Here is a 20,681-nt window from a genome sequence, read left to right as displayed (position 1 = left end):
TTAATACTCATTTTAAGCTCTTAAAAAAAGGAATAGGATGGGATGTGTGTCTTTTAAAGATTCTTCCACAGTTAAATTCAAATTCCAGACTATTTAAGATGGAAAAACAAAAAACAAAACTCATTCTGAACAGTGTAAACATTCAGTGTGTATTTTTAATATATATTTTATGACTATTTAATTATTTTGTTAACATTTCAACTCTTCTATATTTGTGTTTGTATAAAAGCTGTTAATAAAGGAGGGCACTTAATCCTTCCAAAGAACTGGATTCTAGTTCACCTAGTAAAAATCCATGTTCAAGTTGCTGGTAGTTGAATGATCAGGCTATCATTATTATTTGCTCAGTCTCGTGTTTCCCTCCCCAAACATATGAAGAAAAAGAGATAGATAGAGAGATAGACAGAGAGATGAGAGATGAGGGGAGGGAGGGAGGGAGAGAGAGAGAGAGAGAGAGAGATTATAGCAGAATTACCATTAATTGGGGGTTTTGATGAGAAAAATCCTAATAGCAGTGTTTTAATGTATTGATAGTCCTCAATAATGATGATTATTGAGACCAGCAACACCATCACTAAGCAACACAGTTATGTCATGTGATTGTGGCAAATTTTGATGGCAACTGCAATAATCCCTGTTGCCATCATTAAGCATATCCATACAGTCATGGATCCATGCAATCATACCCATGCAATGTCCCATGATCTTGTTTGTTATTTGTGACTTCTTGCCAGCTTCTCCATTAAGCTTGCTTGTTGGAAACCAATAGTGAAGGTCGCAATTGGTGATCACACATGACTACAAGTTACTGCAATGTCATAATTGTAAGCCAATTGTCCAGTGCCTGAATCATGATAATATGGCCAGAGTAGGAATAGCAATAGCAGTAGCATTTATATACCACTTTATAGTGCTTTACAGCCTATAATAACTACAATAGTTGTGGCTATCATAGGGACAATATGCTGACTCTGTAAACCACTTAGAGAGCTAAGTGGTTTACAGAGTCAGCATATTGCCCCCTACGATAGCCACAACTATTGAGAATCAATCATAAGTCCCCTCATTCGGCACCTTCATAACTTCAAATGGTTGCTAAATGAATAGTAATTCAATGAGACTAGCTGTATACTCTAAATTTTTTAACTACATGGTAGCTATTTTTCACCACATATACAGATCCTTTAGTTATCAGCCTCAGACACAAATTATATTTGGCTGACTTTACAGGACTATAGGGAGGTGTGATGACTCAGCAATTAAAGATGCTGAGCTTTTCAGCTGGAAAACTGACAGTCCGAGTTTGAGACCCGAGCACCACTCAATGGGATGAGTTCCCTTTCCTGCCCACCTAGCAGTTCAAAAACATGCAAATGTAAGTAGTTTAATAGGTACCACTTCAGTGGGAAAGTAACTGGATTCCATGCACCTTTGGCGTATAGCCATGCTGGCCACATGACCACAGAAAATGTCTTTGTACAACACTGGGTCTCTCGGCCAAGAAATAGAGATGAACACTGCATCCTAGAGTCAGACATAACTGGACAGGGAAATCTTTACCTTTTACATGATTGTAACTGTTAAGAATTGCTGTCAGCACATATAAAGCACTTGAAGCAAGCATTCTACTATTATATTATGTAAACATTCTTACCTATTAGCAAAAAGCCTGAAAATATCAATAAATATTACAAGCTCTTTGAAATTAAGTGAATCTCCTTTTTGTCCCTTATTTATAGAAAGACAAATATTCTGCATCATTATTTCTAAATTTTTCCCCTTTATTGTTTTATTTAAATATTGTATTATTATTTCACACAAACAGAAAACCTATCATACTGTGTTTCTGCAAAGTGTTCTGGGCATCAGTCAATGGAAATCTCACATTTTATTTTTAATGCTCTTTTTGCTATTATGATTTATGTTGATGTTACTGTTGACAACACTATACAATTTGTGAAACAGTATTTATACACTAGTGATCCGACAACTTCCATTAAAAAATTCCCATTATCATCCAGGTTTTAGGGCAAACAAATTTAGATTTTGTTAAATTCCAAACCAGTGAGGGCTGTACCAAAGGGATAGTTGTAGTCCTTTGGTGAGTCGCTTTTGCACAAGTTCCCAAAGGTATGCCACCAAACTTGTAACAACAGCAACACTGCACATTCCTTGCAGGTATTTAAGATGAAAGGCATCCTTCTTGTAAAGAATTGGCAGCTACAAAAAGTAATTTAAATTCCATGAGAAATATTATATTTTAATAGCTATACTACATAAGTAGTGGGTCTTAGTTTATTACATAATCTAAAAGTATGCCTTTAATTGCACCGAGATCTAGAAAATTATTTTTTAAATTAGCATTGATGACTGGAGGTTAATAGGTAACCAATGTCCACTGATCCATGCAAAAGCAGGCTGAGCAACATTTAGAATACAACAAACAAATAAGAAATAAAGTCGTTTTTGCCACTAGCACTAAGTACTAATATTTGGAAAGGAGAGATACTGCACTTACATAATATGTATTCATTTATGAGGGCTACAACATATAAGCTATACAAATAAGTAACATCATTGGATGACAGCAAGGATTTAAAGTTTTGTGTGTCTATTGGCTGCTATCTAGTGGGCATTGGCTTTTTGTAGGCCAGATATAGTACAGCCAACTTATTTTTCAATAATTTTCAAATTATTGCCATAGGCTATTACAACTTTACAAAGTTACAACTTTAACTTGATCAACAGGAGCCAGTGAATGAAGGGCTTTGTTTGATTTTCCTATTATAGTTTGCAGATTAAAAAAAAATGATCATGGGGGGAGGGGATTGGTACCCAGGCTGTCAAATTCCTGGCCTGCGGCCCAGATGTGTCACATACTGGCCATGCTCACTGTTAAGTTTGGAGAATAAGGAGACCAGACATCTGACCAGTGACTTCAACTCTTTAATAATAACAGGAATCAGAATGGAACAGAGCAATGCTATGGGCAGCAGTAACCCTTTTATAGGGTTAGTTGCTGCCTTATTAACCAATGAAAATGTGCAATCAGTTCAAACTACTAACCAATAAGAACAGTCCCAAAAGTGGCCAATCAGGGACTGGTTCTGGCCCAATCCCAAGTTGTTGTACAAGGACCAATCAAGTGTGCAGGTTTTCAACCCCTAATTTGCATTTAGGTTATTCACTTTTATTGATTCACAACACCCCTCCCCCTTGGGTTCCGTTTGAGGGGAGCTGTGATAAAATCCTCAAGATAGGCAGGCCGTTTGGTCTGCCTGGAAGATTTCCGAGGCTCCACCGGGTTTTGTCCAACGTCCGGTTCCGGTGGAGCGTTTGGATGACCATTGTTAAGTTCTATTTCGCTGCACGGCGATTCCGTGCTGCATTCACTGTGGATGTCTCTGCTGCTGCATGTTTCTTCGGGGTTTTGCAGTTCGTTTTCCCCTGTATTAAAGTTCCCTGGCGACATCAACTCCCTCCCCGCTTCACGTTCTGGTGCTTCGCTGGGCTGTAGGGCTCCCGTTGACCCGCTATTAGTTGTATCAAAGTCAATTCCCTCGATACTCCCTCCCCCTTGAGCTTTTGAACCGGGGAAGTCATGGCCGCTGGGTGATAATCTCGATCGGAGTTGGTCTATGTGGCGTTTCCACACTCTCCCATCGTCTGTTAGCAGGCGGTAAGATCTAGGCCCGGTGAGGTGGGTAACGGTTGCGGGTATCCATAACGGGTCGCCGGAAAAGTTTTTGGCAAAGATTAAATCGCCTACCTGAAATTCCCGGCATTTGCTGCTGGAGCCGACAGGTTTTTCTGGTGCGAAAGTGGGGTGGAGCCGGTCAAGGTGCGATCGTATTTTCCGCCCCATAAGAAGTTCAGCGGGTGTTTTGTTGGTTACGCTGTGGGGCGTGATGTGCTGCAATAAGAGGATTCAATTGATTTTCTCGTCGATGTTGCCAAATTCCATTTTATGCAGGGTCTTTTTCACAAATTGTACCATGCGTTCTGCACGTCCATTCGCCGCAGGGTGCGCGGGCGAGGTCAGCGCATGGCGGATGCCCCGATCAGCCAGATATTGTTCAAAAGGCAATGCCGTGAACTGCGGGCCGTTGTCCGAGACCAACACGTCCGGAAATCCGCGCGTGGCAAATAGTCTGTTTAATTTATTAATAACTGAGTCGGTTGTAGTTGTGTGCATTTGATGAATTTCGAGCCAGTTGGAATAGGCGTCGACAGTAATCAGGAAAGTGTGACCTTTGGTAGGCCCCGCAAAGTCAATATGAATACGGGACCACGGTCCCCTCGGTGTTTCCCATTCGGTTGGGCTTGCTTTCGGTGGGGCGCTGCTGACGTCCTGGCAACGTTGGCACGTAGCGACCCAGGCCTCGATTCTTTTGTCGATTCCCGGCCACCAAGCGTAGCTGCGTGCGAGTGATTTCATCTGCACAATGCCCGGATGTCCCTCATGCAATACTGCCAACACAGTCTGTTGCAATTTGGCAGGGATTACGACTCGATCGCCCCACAAGATGCAGCCTTTTTGGGAAAACAGCTCGGTTTGGCGGGCTTTGAAGGGCGCCCATTCAGGTGCAATTTGGTCCGTCGGCCACCCCCGTTCAACCCAGCGTAGTATGTGTTGCAGAACTGGGTCACGTTTCGTTTCAAAAGCAATGTCTCTAGCCGTCAAGGGTGGTGCCTGTAGAGTTTCAATCTGTAGTGTTGAGAGGGTTGGGGCTGGATCCACAACAGCGTCTGGGAGCGGTGTTCTGCTCAATGCATCGGCGTGGAGAATCGATTTCCCGGGCGGTGCTGCAAAGTGTAGTTGTAGGCCGCCAGGAATTCAGACCAACGGGTCATTTTAGGGGACAATATATACGGGGTTGGTTTATTACCCGCAATGATCCCCAGTAGCGGTTTATGATCAGTGATTATTGTAAATGCACGACCATAAACATATTCGTGAAATCTTTTAACTGCAGCAACAATAGCTAAAGCTTCTTTGTCCAGCTGACTATAATTGCGTTCAGCTTTAGCTAAGGTTCGCGAAAAAACGCGATTGGGGCTTCCGCTCCGTTTGGTAACACGTGGGCCAGAATTGCCCCAACCCCAAAAGGTGATGCATCACACGTGATAGTGAGCGGCAGAGTCTCGTTGTACTGCATAAGTACTGAATCAGAAGTTAGCAATTTCTTTACTTGTTGGAAAGCATGTTGTTCCCGTTGTCCCCAAACCCACGTTGCTTTTTTGTCTAATAGTCTATGCAATGGTTCAGCCACTGTTGCTTTGTGGGGTAAAAACACATTATAGAAATTGATAAGTCCAAGGAACGCCTGTAGGTCTGCCTTGTTCCTCGGAGTGGGTGCCTTTTAATTGCTCGTAATTTGTCTTCGGTGGGATGAATTCCTTGGCTGTCCAGGAGGTATCCCAAAAATTCTACTTTTTCGGTACATAAGTGGCATTTATCCTTTTTTACTCTGAGGCCTGCATTTTGGAATCTTCGTAAAACCTCTCTGAGTCGTTTTTCTAGGGTGTCTTTGTTAGGTGCGGCGATGAGTACATCGTCGAAATATGGGACAATGCCTTTTATCCCTTGTAACAACCTTTCCATTAAACTCTGGAAGATTCCAGGGGCGACGCTTACTCAATTGGAGCCGGTTGCATTTAAAGGCGCCCCTATGTGTTACGATCGTTTGCGCCTCAGCTGTGGTTGGGTCTACAGGCAATTGTTGATATGCCTGGGCTAAATCTAGTTTGGCGAAAACTTTCCCGCCGCCCAGAGAATGGAGTAAGTGTTGCACTACCGGTACTGGATAAGCACTTTGCTGCAGTGCGTGGTTTAATGTGGCCCGGTAGTCTCCGCAAATTCTTAGGGACCCGTCAGGCTTGATAGGCGTCACTATCGGGGTTTCCCAACGGGCGTGGTCGGTGGGTTCCAGTACGCCCTGCGCTATGAGCTTATCGAGTTGTTCGTCAATTTTAGGCTTTAAGGCGAACGGCACCCGACACGGCTGAAGGCGGATGGGTGCTATTTCAGGGTTCAAGTTAAACGAGATTGGGGTCCCCTTATACTTGCCTAGTCCGTTCGCGAAAACGTCTTTGAATTCTTGCACGAGTGCTTCCTCCCAATCGACGCTTTCGGCCTTGTGGACTCTGGCTACAGTGATTCCGAGCGGCCTGAACCATTGCAGGCCTAGAAGACTAGGCCTGTCTCGATCCATGACAGTCAGTGGTAGTGCGACGGTGCGGTCCTTGAATGAGACCTGGAATCTGCGGGACCCGACAACGGGGATTCGATTGCCCTGATAGTCTTTGAGTATAACCCTTTGAGGGTTAAGGTCTTGGCAGCGAATCGTTGGAAGGAGCTGTTGGAGCGTTTTCCACGACACCGTCGAGAGGGAAGATCCCGAGTCTACCTCCATCACGCAAGGTTTGTTTTCGATGGCGACCTTTACTCTGATTTTTCCGGCATCAAGGGATGTAGCGTGGCCTATGGTGATTGTTTGGTGGGTCTCTTCCCGCCGGGTTTCTTCATGCCTGGTGGAAGTGGTGGACGGTTTGTTTCTGTAGGAGTGGTTTAATTTTGTTCGGTGTGTGCCGAAGAATCCTGAAGATTGGCATTCGGCCTGTCGGGGTTTGGCATTTTATTTGCTTCTGCAAACCTTTGCGATGTGACCTCGTCTCCCGCAATTTCGGCAGAGCGCGTCGAGGAATTTGCAGCCGGATCGTGGGTGATTGGATCCACAACCGGCACACGGTCGAAAGGAGTGTTGTGTGGACTGGTCTCGCTCCGTTCGCAGTCGGTTGACCTCTTCCTCATCGCTGTCGGACGGGGACTCTAGGTCTTCGTGGTGAGTTGATACCGGGTGTCTCTCTGAGCGAGGCGAGGTATCAGTGGCGAGTTTATGTAGTGGTGCGTTGGTGCGGCGCATTCGGGCTGCCGACTTCTTGGTCGCCTCTGCTGCCAAGGCTTCTTTAAGGGCATCGTTGAGACTGATGTCCCCCTTAGCCATAATTTTACTCTGGATCGTGCCGTCTTCTAGGCCTAGAACCAAACGGTCCCGGAGAGCTTCTTCTAAGTCTGCGAATCCGCAGAGGCCTCCAAGGTTTCGGAGGTCTGCGATATAATCAGCGAGGCTTTCGCCTTTCTGTTGGTCCCTCCGGTAATATTCATGTCTTCTGACGAGGGTTGGCACCGTAGGTGCGTAGTGAGCCCGTAGTAAAGGCTCGAGGACGTCCCAGTCCATCTCTTTTACCTCTGCTGGCCTGTCAAGTGACTTTGCCATCTTAAACATGGTCGGGCCGCAGTGAGTTAGAAAGATAGCTCTTTTTTTCCCCACTGTTGCATTTTTTAGGTTGTTGGTCTCCAGAAACATCTGGAACCGATCCATGTATGACTCCCAGTCTTCGGTCTCTGGGTCGAATGGAGCGGGTGGTACGACACCGCTGGCCATGTTGCCGTTGATGGTGCGTGATCAACCACGTGCTCTGTAGGTTGCTCTGTAGATTTAGTCAGCTCTTCGGTCTCCGCATCCCACCTTCGTCGCCAGTGTTAAGTTTGGAGAATAAGGAGACCAGACATCTGACCAGTGACTTCAACTCTTTAATAATAACAGGAATCAGAATGGAACAGAGCAATGCTATGGGCAGCAGTAACCCTTTTATAGGGTTAGTTGCTGCCTTATTAACCAATGAAAATGTGCAATCAGTTCAAACTACTAACCAATAAGAACAGTCCCAAAAAGTGGCCAATCAGGGACTGGTTCTGGCCCAATCCCAAGTTGTTGTACAAGGACCAATCAAGTGTGCAGGTTTTCAACCCCTAATTTGCATTTAGGTTATTCACTTTTATTGATTCACAACACTCACCCCCAGTTTAGTGAAGGGGGGGGGGAAGTCCTGCTATGTCAGGTGATGCCATCATGACGACGTGAGTTTGACAGCCCTGAAACTTCCAAAAGGCTACTGAACTTAGTTCCCATTGGTTCTACAGATTGGAGTTGCTAAAAGTTATACTTCAAAAATATTTGAAGAATCGCTGTTTTCTCATTGCTGTACTGAAGACTGCAAATGAAACTTCTCTTAATACAAAAGTCAGATGAGAAAGTAAGAAGTGTTTAGTTTATAAAAATGTATGGTCACTGGTCACTTTCAGAGATGAATAATAATGCATGGTGGCTTCATCACATCTTGTCTGTCCCTTAGTACTTCGAAATAAAAATGTACAGAGTGAAATCCATGTGTTTCTGAAATATGAAAAATAATTAAATCTTCAGTGTGACTTTCTAAATTAAATCTGTGGCTTCTTATCACAGACAATTTCCTGTGAATATTAGCTAATTTAATATTTCCTTTTAAAGGTTAGGGTTAGGGTTAGGGTTAGGGTTAGGGTTAGGGTTAGGGTTAGGCAAGGGAAATTAGATCAGTTCCTACATATGAAGTGGAGCCAAAGTATCATTTAAAATTTGAAATGGTCAGCTGGATCAATAACTTTCATTGAAAGTAATAAATCTAATCAGTTACAATATAACTTCAAGAACTCTTCACAAGTTAACACTTGAGGATACCAGTCTGAGAAAGGGTGCTCTATTTATCAGAATTACTCAGTAAAATTGAAAGAAAGACTATCCTCTCTCTCTGAAATAATTTAAATTTAAAATGGAAATGGCATTCTTTGACTATGGGCTTGCAGCTTTTTCTTAATACAATTCTGATGTCTCTTGCAGTTCACTGTAGAATTGATTGCTATTTATTGTGATATAAATGTGGATTATTTTATTTAATAAAGATGTATATTATTACAATATCTATTAGCAATCATAACCAGACAGCAAGAATAAGATGTTTCTAATAATGTATTTGATGTGGGCACAGACAGGCTAGCATACCAGCTGATAGTAGATTATCAGATGATTTGTTAGTTTGCCTGTGCCTCACATCAAAATTCTTCTTTTTTAAAGCATGTCTTTAGATAAGAAACCAAAGAGACATCAAGTGGACTCCAATACTTACAAAGCAGCTGGAAGCCTTCCATCCCATAATTAAAGACTCCTAACCCAGACTAGTTAAACAAAACCTAAGAATCTTGGCAACAATTTCTAAGGGAACCAGCTTTGCCATATCTTGTTCTATGAACTCAAGAGTCCAAAGCTGTAAATTTCCCTTGACTGTTCTTCTGCCCATATTTTAAGGAAGGGGAAAAATAATGGATAACACTGAACATTATGGATTCAACTGTCAGCTCTTGAGAACAGAGCGGGCCCTGCAATTTAGGGTCACATTATGTTCTAAGGATATTCTAAAAACTGATCATTTTGATGGATGTTTCATGGAGAATAAAGGAGTAATTGGCTGGGTTTTTTGCAATATGGCTGGGTGAAACATGGTTATATAATGTGCAACTTGCTGTGTTAGGATGGAATTTAACAAAGAATTTCAGGGAGCTTTTAGAATTACCGTATTTGCCGGCGTATAAGACAACTTTTTTGCCCCGAAAAACATGCCTCCAAGTGGGGGGGTCGTCTTATACGCCGGTATATCCACTGCCGGCTTTCGGATGCTTGTTGGACGCAGCGAAGGCGCCTCTGGCTTCCTGGATCCCCTGCGTCGCTTCCGCTTCATCCCGCTCGCCTCGCTCCGCCCGAGGCTGCAGCCTTCCTGCTCTTCCCACGGCCCCTGGCACTCTGCCCTGCCGCTGCAGCCCCGGGGATTTCTGGAGGGCGTTTCCGGTGGTGGTGGGGGGTCGTCTTATACGCCGGGTCGTCTTATACGCCGGCAAATACGGTATCAAGAAAACAGAATTACAATATTTATAAGGATATTGAAAATTGAAACAAACCCAGAAAAATAAGGAAATATTACAAGAGATTTCCAGGTTTCAAACTCAAATTGATATGCTAAGGAATTTATTTAATTAAAAATGGTTGATTAAAAAGATAGTGTCTGGATTCATATGTTGCATGAAACAAAATAAAAAGAAACACATTTGCACAATGTGTGAATCTAGCCAATTATAATGCCTTGTCAGGTTATTTAGTTATAAATCATTCTTACTGTGGGCCAGCAGGCAATTTTCACTTCATTTTTATACATGACTGCCCCCCCCCCCTGCCAAAATGTACCTTGGTACGCTTTTTATCATCTCTGAATTTGCAAGACTCAAAAACAAACTCCCTGAAACTGGTTCCTTTAATCAAAGACCATATCACTTGGAACCTGTGGAATTGAAATAAATCATATGTACAGGCTACCACATTGGGAGAAGCTACTCTAAACTTGCCAGTGGCTACTCTCAGAAGCATCTTTACTATGCTTCTGTTTCATTCCAGCTTTGAGAAAAAAAAGAACCCGTAAAGTTCTTCTAGGTTTTTCCTAAGAATTCAATCCCTAAAGGTTTTGTGCATATCTCCATGAAATTTTCTTGAATACTCATGCTCTTCTTCTGAAATATTTTCTTGGTTTACAGTTTAGTCTTTATCCTGGAATTATTTAGGAACCTTAGCTTTTCCCAGATTAGCCAGGTCAAATAGGTATTGCCACCTAGCTGGACCAGCAAGGAGAAACTGGTATAGCCCTGGGCCATCTTCCTCTTCCCCCAAATGCAAATAGATACACTTACATGAGAGCCACCTTCACGCTGTGATCCTGGCCCCAGTGTGGAGCTGGTGAGGATAGGTGAATTTGAGGGACTACAGAGTTCTGGAAAAGGGTTTGGGATAGAAGGCAAAGATAAGGTATGAGGCTTTTCCTCCTTCATTTTTCTAAAGGAAAAGAATGGAAATATTGTTATAAATGGGTTAGCTACTAATAGGACATCTGGGTTAGTTAATAATGTCATCACTATTATTATTATTGGAGTAGGTGTTTTTTTCCTAACTAAGTTATTCCCTCAGAGCTAATCATGTTGTCTATATGCATAGCATGGCTATTATTGAAACACAAATGTTTGTGCATCTACCAAAGTATCTCAGGCATCATAAAAGGCAAAATGCAGTTGTACATATTTATTTGAGCAATTACCAGTAAGTCAAAGTGCCCTACATGATATGACAAGTGGTCTAGACCCATAATTCAAAATCAAGTGTTCCGCATAGAAACATGGTGGATACAGTTGAGGGTGCTGTACAGTAGTGGAGGTTTTTAAGAAGAGATTGGACAATCATTTGTCTGAAATGGTCTAGGGTTTCCTGCTTGGTCAGGGGGTTGGACTATAAGACCTCCAAGTTCCTTTCCAGGTCTATTATTCTGTAGCAGAACCAAATACACATGAGACACTCATTATCTCTTGGAAATCTCTATTTTTTTCTGACACTTTATTTTTTTTTACCCCACAAGCAGTAAGCTTCAGAGAAGAGTCAGATAATTCCTACCAGAAGTCTGAGCTCATCTCTTGCATATAATTATTTCAGATCAATATATCACATTCAGCACTTATTGCCCAGACTTTAGATCACTCTGCACTTGTTCACAAAGAGCTCATTCAACATTTAGTAGACTCAGCAAACTTGCTATATCCAGTTTTGTGTGCCACTAGTACTGGGAGCAGACAAGAAAGCAAATATTTAATTCTTTTGGCTTTTTCTTCCCCAATCCTTCTGTGTCACTTCAGGTTTGTAATCTATATGCATGGCCATCACTGAGGAGGAACGTTTGCACATCCACCAAAGCATCTTGAGGCACCACAAGAGACAAGGTGTGCAGATTTATCTAAGCAGTTATTCAAAATGGTCTTCATGACATGAAATGGTTTAGCACTGCAGTTCAAAATTAACTGATTCTCAGTTTCAGAATTAAAATGAAATCAAGTACCTTTAGATCAAGAATGTATAAGAAAGTACATCACAATGAGTAGCAGAATGGCTGATTCCAACCATGTCTTTATTTTGACCCAAATGGTCATTGGCATGCAGACTCAGCAGTTATCCCAAAGGTAGCGTGATCCTCAACAGAAAAAAGTTATCTATCATGTCAAACGAAAGATTTGCACGCTGCTTATAAACTTTGGTTTTAATATTTCATTTTGATCATTTGATCATTCATTTTGATCATTTATTAAGCTCATGATGAGCTTAATAAACTGTAGATAAAACTAATAATCTATTTCACTTTTTCTACAACTAAAACAGAAAAAGCTATTAGCCTATGAGCCACATTTCATTTTTTTCTATTTATAGATGAGATACAGACATAACTTGGACAATAATTAATTCAAAATATAGAAAGCAGATTTCAAGACTCCCCATAATTTCTTCTATCTTTCAGTTATGTGTAAAACACAAGGCAGAGTCATTGTATTAATAAGCTTATACTCTGTTCATGTTCAGAAATAATTTTTGATAGTTATTTCTGGCACTGATATTGATTCCCACAGAAAGCTGAAAGATCAGACTAAATTTTCTCGCCACTGATTTCTACTTCTATAAAAACAAGCCTTTTGTGTTATCACAATGATTTTTCTCCCTTGTAACATACCTATTTGCTTGGATGAACAGAGGTTGAGAACGCTTGATCACATCAGTGTGGGTCAGAAAGTTGCTCTGCTCATCGTTGCAGAGAGGATTGTCATTGGAAAGGATTCCAGTATGATCAGGTGGCAGGGCACCTTCATAAGCATTGCCCAACATCCTGTTAAGAGTTTTTTTGGGAATTCCAAGATCCATGTCATTATCTGTAACAAATAACAATTTGACTAACTCTTCCAAAATAAGATGATGCAAATAACCAGGTAGAATAAAATTCTGAGAGGTAAATGCAAGTTGTTTTTAAAGCAATTCTTCAAAACATTATCACATTTCATTTTCTTTTTTTTACATTAAAAGTTGCTGTTTTTAGGAAGTGGCAGGATCATGTAGTTAAATATGTTCACACTAAAGCTGTGTAACACTTCATATTCAAAGGGCACAAAGATGTGCATGGTTAGTGAAATGGTTAATGGTGATGGTTAATGAAACAAGTAACCACATTTTTTCCAATATTATTACAATTATCTCATTCTAGCTTAAATTAGACAGTAAAATTCAGCTCAAAAGTTGCTTATTTGTATGAATCACCTTCAAGTTTTCAAAGTGACATATACAATTAAAAACATTGTGCTGCTGAAAAAATGCATTGTTGCAATCTTTGGTAAATTATCTTCCCTGAGCTAATTTTCATAGGACTACAGGAGCATAATAAATGGAGTTATAACCCAGCAATCTCACCAAGGCAATTAGTCAGCGATCTGGTTGACATGAAAAAATAGCATACAGGTAACCAAATGAATCCATATCATTCTCTTCTCTAACTTCACAGAACAATATCAGCTCTAGAATATCTTGATACGAGTATTGTCAATGGGTTCCCTTAAACTCAAATATTATAATAATGAGGTAAACCATACAGAAGGCACACAGCTAATTGTACAGTTGATTCAAGTCCCAAAGGAGAATAGAAGCTTCAATTTATTCTTGTGAATAACGAGTATAAGATGGCAGCATGCAAGACAAATTTGCATTAAAACAAATAAGATTTGTTTTAACCATGGTTTCTTGAATAATGAAACATATGATTATGTTAAGTTATAAACTCATCAAATTGTGCCAAAACAAAGCAAGCCACATTATGGCTTAGTATAATATGTGACAAATAGCCATTGAATTTTCAGTTTTATTTAATACAGGGAAACTTCAATTTTTGAACATTTATTTCCGCAGTATGTGGAATATAATGTTCTATATGAGTTGCAGGACAGTCTATTACTTGGAGTTTTGTTTTTGTTTTTTGTATGCAACTATCCCAATGTATACTACGTTGAAACACAGTATTTTTATTTATTTTGATTTGATTTAACCCAACCTTATTTATAAGTAACAAAGTGGCCACTGTACATAACAGTTCTTGCTGTTGTTGTTTTCTTCATAACAACAACCCTGTGAGATGAGTTGGCTTAAGAGTGAGTGAGTGAGTAGCCCAAGGTCATCGAGCCAGTTTACATGCCTAAGGCAGGGCTAGTAATCTCAGTTCCCTCGTTTCAGCTTAACACTACACCAAATTGGCATTTTTACACAAATCCCCAAATATAATCTGATTTATATGCAATTTTTCCAAATATAAGCCGTTGCTGCCATTTGGCTCTGGCTTTTTTGCTTGTACTTCATTGAAAAATATAATATCCAGTATATGCATTAATATAAACTTAATGATTATTGTAATATGAGAGAGTGGTATAAGAGAATCACATATGCAACAATGCATTGACAGAAGATTCAGTAAGAGTATAACAATGAGGTTATACTCTTGCAAATTATAATGCTAGTGCTGCTGTATGAATTAATATTAAGGTCCAAATTATAGGTATATTTCTGAAAAGAAAACAGATTGCAAGAACCAACATATGAAATAGCCTCACCCAGCCTGATTCCTTTCCAGATGTATGATCTTCAATGCCCAAATTCTCCAGCTACCATGGTTACTATTGTCAATAATGAGAACTAAAATCTATACTTCTGAAAGATTGGGAGGAAAACTACCCCGTAATATACAAGATTCTTTCCCAGATTTTAATTTTCAGAAGATGCTTCCAGCCCCTTTGATATACAGGAAAAATGCAGAAAAATAATTTTCTACCCAATTTTTCAGGTGATATTTATCATAGTTTTTGCAGGTACTTTATCAAACCTGCTGTACTTTTCTGACAAAGAAAAAGCTTTAAAACCATTAAATTTAATAGATTAGGCAACAGATCTACTAGGAAGATGCATGACTGAATTAATTAGGATGTACACCTGGGTAAAACTGTGTAGAATTATAAACATCATTCAGATAAAAAAACTGTCTAGGAAATGAAGAATATGCAAAATTAAATTGAAAAAATAAAGGTACATACACTGAGTTCATCTGTGTCAAAAGAAATTGGTGACTTTCAGTCACATAGGGTCAATATAGCTATAAATCTAAGTGGATCCAAGCACTATTAACCTTAGAACCTTGTGCCAGTTCGTATAAGGCTTCATGTGAGATAAACATATTTCACTGTCAGCCTCTTTGCAGGTATTTCCTCCCCAAATTCAACAGATAGGCCAATGGGAAAATGCCTAGTTAATAGTCACATTCCTATTTATCATTTTTGATTCAGATGTATACATGCTTTTACATAGAATTTAAATTTTAAATTTTTTAGAATTTTAAATTCTAGAATTAAAAAAAAAAAAAATCTCTCTCCTCGCTCATTTCTTCATTCACCCATGATTTCATTATCAGAATCAGGTAAAGGTGACTCAGGAGTTCTTCTTTGGGTCAAAGAAGCAATGATGACAGAGTTCAAAAAGCAATTCAGGTGGCACAGGAAGTTATCAGAAAGTCTAATTTCACACGCCCTTTGTTGTATTGTGCCAACCACTTTTGTACCTCATGGTGAAACTATGTTTGTTGCTCCAATGTTCTCATGAATGACGAAGTGGCTGGGTATATTTTGATAAAGTACTCCACAAAAGTCTTTGTTGTAAATTACCAGTTAGGCTTCAAGATGATACAAGAAAATCTGGCCAGCCATATGGAATTTTGCTTAACCTGAATCACTCTTGCCATTCACAAAGAGCAGAGAGAATTGTGGGGACATTTAAATCTTGTCCTTTCATGGGAAACCCTCCTAAGAACGGATATTTTGTCAGTTCTAGTCAAAGACTTTCACGTTTGCCATCTCAGTGGGAAAAACTACAAATAACAGCCTATTTGTATTCAAGTCCTCCCTTAGTGATGAAGTGGGGCGACCTTGGGCCATTATTCTTTCTCAGCACAATCTACCTTACAAGACTGTTGTTATGGACAAAATAGGAGGAAGAAACAGGATTTGTAAAATGAAGGAGGGATATAATGAATGAATGAATGAATGAATGAATGAATGAATAAAAAAGTCTTGACCAGTAGGTTTACACAATTCCAAATTACCAAGAGCTTCACAACCACAAAACCACAAAAACTACTACTTTATGCAACAATTCTGTACAGATACATCTGCCCTCACAAATCAATGTAAATTATTTTTGAGCTTTTGAAAGGCATTCTTAAAACTATTCCCCTTACAAAAATTTCCCGACAGATTGCATGGGCACGCTTTTTTGCCACCAGATAAATATTGGCTATTTATAAGCCTGTCTGACAAAAAGCGTGAAAGGGACAAAGATAAAATCTGTACATTTCTTCATTCTCCCAAGTGGAGGCTAAACAATCAAAGGCTCTCTGGTTAAGGAAAGGCCTCTGGCCTCCTCCAAAACAAAACAATGGCACACTCTGGACTAACCACTTCAGATTCCATGAGTGTGAGAGATCACATGACCAAGCAGCTCTAAATTCAACAAGAGAATTAAGCAAGCTGGTGAAATCTGGAGGAGGAGCCTACAAAGCATTTAATCATATATATTCTCCACGCTCCCTAGTCTCTACTTTGAAGTGGCATATAGGCACATTAGCAAACTAGGTCAACAATGCAGCCATGAACAAATAAATATGAATAATGATCTAAAGGTAACTCAGTGGTTAAATTGGTCCCGCTGTATAAATTAAACTTAAGCACATTTTAGTTTTGGATAGTACAATTATTGGAATTCAACTCTCCGCTCAAAGCAGTTCAGTTTGCACTTCAGAAAATGTCCTGAAAACAGGATCAGGTTCACAGATTAGGATTTTACGGTTTCCCACTCTGCAGGAATAATATATACTAAATGGCATGTTCTTGGTTGATTTCTTTGTACAATGCAGATAATTCCTGAGAAGGATGGTGGCCTATGAATTCTGCTGTAAATGTGAAGAATGTAAAAGCTGCAAGAAGTACATCATTTGTCTGAAAAGAAGATATGGGTGAGAACAGATTACTATATGCCCTAGTTTAACTTGGATTGTCCCAATTAAACATGCACTGGTTTTAAAAAAAGGTTCAGGAAGTAGGGCTAAGGAACAGCAAAGGGAGAGAATAATATTTGTCACTCCCTTCCCCCACTTGCCTTTTCCAGGAAAGGAAAAGAGTTCCAATAATTAAATGTGTGCTCCGGATTAACTGAATAAACTCCCTCCTTCCTTTGCTTTTACAAGTTATGCAGGCAAATGAAGAAACATTGAAAAAATGCTAAACCCTCTGCCCTGATTTTACTGCTTAAAAATATAGTAAATGTGTGGGATTGCAAAATTGGAGCCAGGTGATCAACGTTTAAAACATTTGTATGTCCTCTCTTCATAGTCTCTCATGGCTGAGTTCACACATCATGTTAGAATAGGCTAAAATGGCATTGGATCATTTGTAATTCATCATATTGTGGGAAGCCAGCCTTAGCTTGATAAGTCATAATAAGTGTTATTGCAACTTGATAAATCATAATAGGGATTATTTGGTTAGGTATAACATGTTACATGAACACAGCAACTGTTTTTGTTAAATTTAAATTAGGTTTCAGTGTTCTCTGTGAGCACAGCTACTGTATTCATATTTGTACTCTGCCATTTATTAAAGGTTTAGATGATTAAAAAGTGTAAACTTACATATCACCAAAAACATAAGCAAACATAATTATCAATATATTTGTATAAATGGTTATGTGTGCATGTTGTGAGAAAACAGCAACATATAATGGCTGGAATTAATCGAATAGGTTTTGTTCTTCTTAAATTTAACAGCAAAGGCTAGGCCTGAATAGGAAATATTATGGGACTTTTAAAAAGGCATTGAAAATCCTGTATGTTAGATCTGAGGTGGATCGGGTCGAATGAGACGCGAGACCATTCTGTGAGTTCAGCTCTTTATTTGCAATAAGAACAGTCTGAGAAATACAAGCCGCGGCAGTCCTTCATATAGGGCTGGCTCGCGGCTCGGTGGCCAATGGCAGCGCTTTGAATCTCCCGCGATCAGCACAGCCAATCGCGGTAGATTCTTAGCGCTCCAATCACGGCCGGGGCGTCGACCAATCAGGTCGCTGTCCGTCTGGACCAATCGGTTTCGAGGGTTTGGAGTATGCTAATACAGCATACCCCTCCCCTCTTGGTTTCGTCTGTCGGTGCGTCGTGACGTAGTCGCGCAGGTAGGCGGGTCTTCGTACCTGTCTAGTTGACCTGCGCAGATCAGTTCTTGTTTGGTTGTCGACCGGTTCGGAGGCCTTCTCTGTTGCTCTGGGTCCAAGGGATGGAACCGCCTGGAAGGTCGGGCTGGGCCTTTCTTGGTAGCTCCCTCCCGGTCTACCCGGGCTGGTTGAGCTGCCGTCTTGGCTGTTCCTGCGGGATCTTTCCGGGCTGGTTGTGCTGGCCCGGCTGCTCCTTCCTGGTGACGCTACTGGGGTTGCCTGTTCGGTGGGACCCGCGTTTGCTGGTGAGTAGGACTGGTTTATTTGTGGGTTTTTTGTTCCGGGTGGGGGTTTTTCGGCTTGTGCTAGGGGGTTCCCTTTTTCTTTAACGCTTTCCGATTCCCCCCCCCTTCTAGTTTCTTGGTTGGTTGTATGATTGTTAGCTATTCTGGACCTTAGTTGGTTAATGTGCCGTTTCCAGTGCTTCCCGTCGCTTGTTTCTAGCCGGTATGATACGGGGCCGGTTATTTGGGTGATCGTTGCTGGTATCCATAGTGGTTCCCCCGACAGGTTTTTTGCGTATACGGCATCACCTATGTTAAATTGTCTGTGCTTGCTGGAGGAGCCCGGGGGTTTGTCAGGGATGTATGTGGGGTGCATTCTATCTAGCGTTGATCGTAGTTTTCTGCCCATCATTAGTTCTGCCGGGCTTCTATTTGTGGTTGCACTCGGTGTGATGTGTTGGATGAAGAGCAATTTATTAATTTTGTCCTGTATGTTGGTTGTTTCTATTTTCTGTATGGCTTTTTTGTGTATTGTACCATGCGTTCCGCTCGTCCGTTCGCTGCCGGGTTTGCCGGCGCGGTTAATGCATGGCGTATACCCAGGCCTGCCAGAAATTGTTCAAACGCTAGTGCGGTGAACTGGGGCCCGTTGTCCGACACTATTATATCTGGCAGGCCGTGTGTGGCAAAGAGTTTGCCCAGTTTTCTTATTACCGCCTCTGTTGTGGTTGATTTCATGGTGCTTACCTCCAGCCAGTTGGAGTAAGCATCTACTGTGATGAGGTACATGTGCCCTTTGGTCGGCCCCGCGAAGTCTATGTGAATCCGAGACCACGGTCCTCTTGGTGTTTCCCATTCCTGTATTGGGGCGGCGGGAGGACTGGGTCTGGACTCTTGGCATTGTTTGCATTTGGCTACCCAGGTTTCGATCTGTTTGTCCATGCCTGGCCACCATGCATAGCTTCTGGCCAGGCTTTTCATCTTGACCATCCCTGGGTGCCCCTCATGTAGCATTCCCAATACCCTTTCTTGTAATGTCTCTGGGATTACCACTCTGTCCCCCCAAAGTATACAGCCCTTCTCGGTAAAAAGTTCAGTTTGTCTGTTTCTGAAGGGTCTGAATAGTTCGTCCCTGTCCCCTTCCGGCCATCCTTTTCCAACCCAGCTTAGGACTCGCGCCAGCCGCTTGTCTTTATTTGTTTCTCTGGCAATGTCTGGCGCGGTCACTAGTGTGTTGGGTATTGTTTCTATTTGGAATACCTCTGTCGTGGGTGCCGGGTCGTCTTCTAGGTCGGGCAAGGGTGAGTGGCTCAGGGCGTCTGCGTGGGTGATGTCCTTCCCGGGTCGGTGAATCAGCTGGTAGTTGTATGCTGACAGGAACTCAGACCACCTTGTCATCCTTGGTGATAGAATGTTCGGTGTGGCCTTATTTCCTGCCAGGATGCCTAGCAGCGGCTTGTGGTCCGTAATGATTGTAAAGGTCCTACCGTAAAGATATTTGTGGAATTTCTTAACGCCGGCGACGACTGCTAGGGCCTCCTTGTCGAGCTGGCTGTAGTTCCGCTCTGGTTTTGAAAGTGTCCTTGATGAGAAGGCGACGGGTGCTTCCCTCCCGTCTGGTAGCTGGTGGCTGAGGATGGCGCCGATCCCAAAAGGCGATGCGTCGCACGTTACCGTCAATGGCAGGGTCTCGCTGTACTGGATTAGTACCGCGTCAGATGTTAGCAGTTTCTTTGTGTTGTTGAAAGCGCTCTCCTCCCGTGCTCCCCAGGTCCAGGTGGCTGTTTTATCTAACAGCCTATGCAACGGTTCCGCCACGGTCGCCTTTTGGGGTAGGAAGACATTGTAAAAGTTTAATAGTCCCAAGAAAGCCTGCAGTTCCGTTTTGTTTTTGGGTCGCGGCGCTTCCCTTATGGCTCTCAGTTTCTTCTCCGTGGGGTGAATCCCTTGTTTGTCTAGGAGGTACCCTAGGAATTCGACCCTCTCAGCCCTTAGTTGGCACTTCCCTTTCTTGACTTTGAGCCCCGAGTCTCTGAATTTCTTCAGTACTTCCCTCAGCTGGGCTTCTAGTTGCCTTTCGTTTCTTGCGGCCACTAGCACGTCGTCAAAATAGGGGACCACCCCCTCTATGCACTGGAGGAGTCTTTCCATGAGGCTTTGGAAGACCCCGGGTGCCACGCTGACTCCGAACTGGAGCCGGTTGCAACGGAAAGCCCCCCGGTGCGTTACGATGGTTTGGGCTTCGGCGGTTGCGGCATCGACTGGCAGTTGCTGGTAGGCTTGTGCCAGGTCGAGTTTGGCAAAGATTCGGCCACCCCTCAGTGAGTGCAGGAGGTGCTGCACTACTGGGACAGGGTATGCGCTTTGCTGGAGCGCGTGG

General features: G+C 41.9%; 1 protein-coding gene across 3 annotated transcripts in view; it reads right to left on the bottom strand.

The window, feature by feature from the left end:
* The window catches only part of GRB7 (growth factor receptor bound protein 7), a 74,505-nt gene that overhangs the window by 22,034 nt on the left and 31,790 nt on the right, over positions 1-20,681 (bottom strand). For all 3 annotated transcript variants that reach the window (XM_026679712.2, XM_087945732.1, XM_026679710.2), the window contains 2 exons: positions 12,466-12,661; positions 10,613-10,754 (listed from right to left, as the gene is read on the bottom strand). In XM_026679712.2, the coding sequence (XP_026535497.1) occupies positions 10,613-10,754; positions 12,466-12,653 (330 nt within the window). In that variant the 5' untranslated portion in view covers positions 12,654-12,661. The remainder of the gene's footprint in view (positions 1-10,612; positions 10,755-12,465; positions 12,662-20,681) is intronic.

This window comes from Notechis scutatus, chromosome Z (genome assembly GCF_049901735.1).
Source record: "Notechis scutatus isolate UNSWTSFEM ecotype Mainland chromosome Z, rNotScu1.2, whole genome shotgun sequence".
NCBI classification, from domain to species: domain Eukaryota; kingdom Metazoa; phylum Chordata; class Lepidosauria; order Squamata; family Elapidae; genus Notechis; species Notechis scutatus.
Note: the sequence above shows the minus strand (reverse complement) of the source record. Positions and strands in the feature narration are given on the sequence as shown.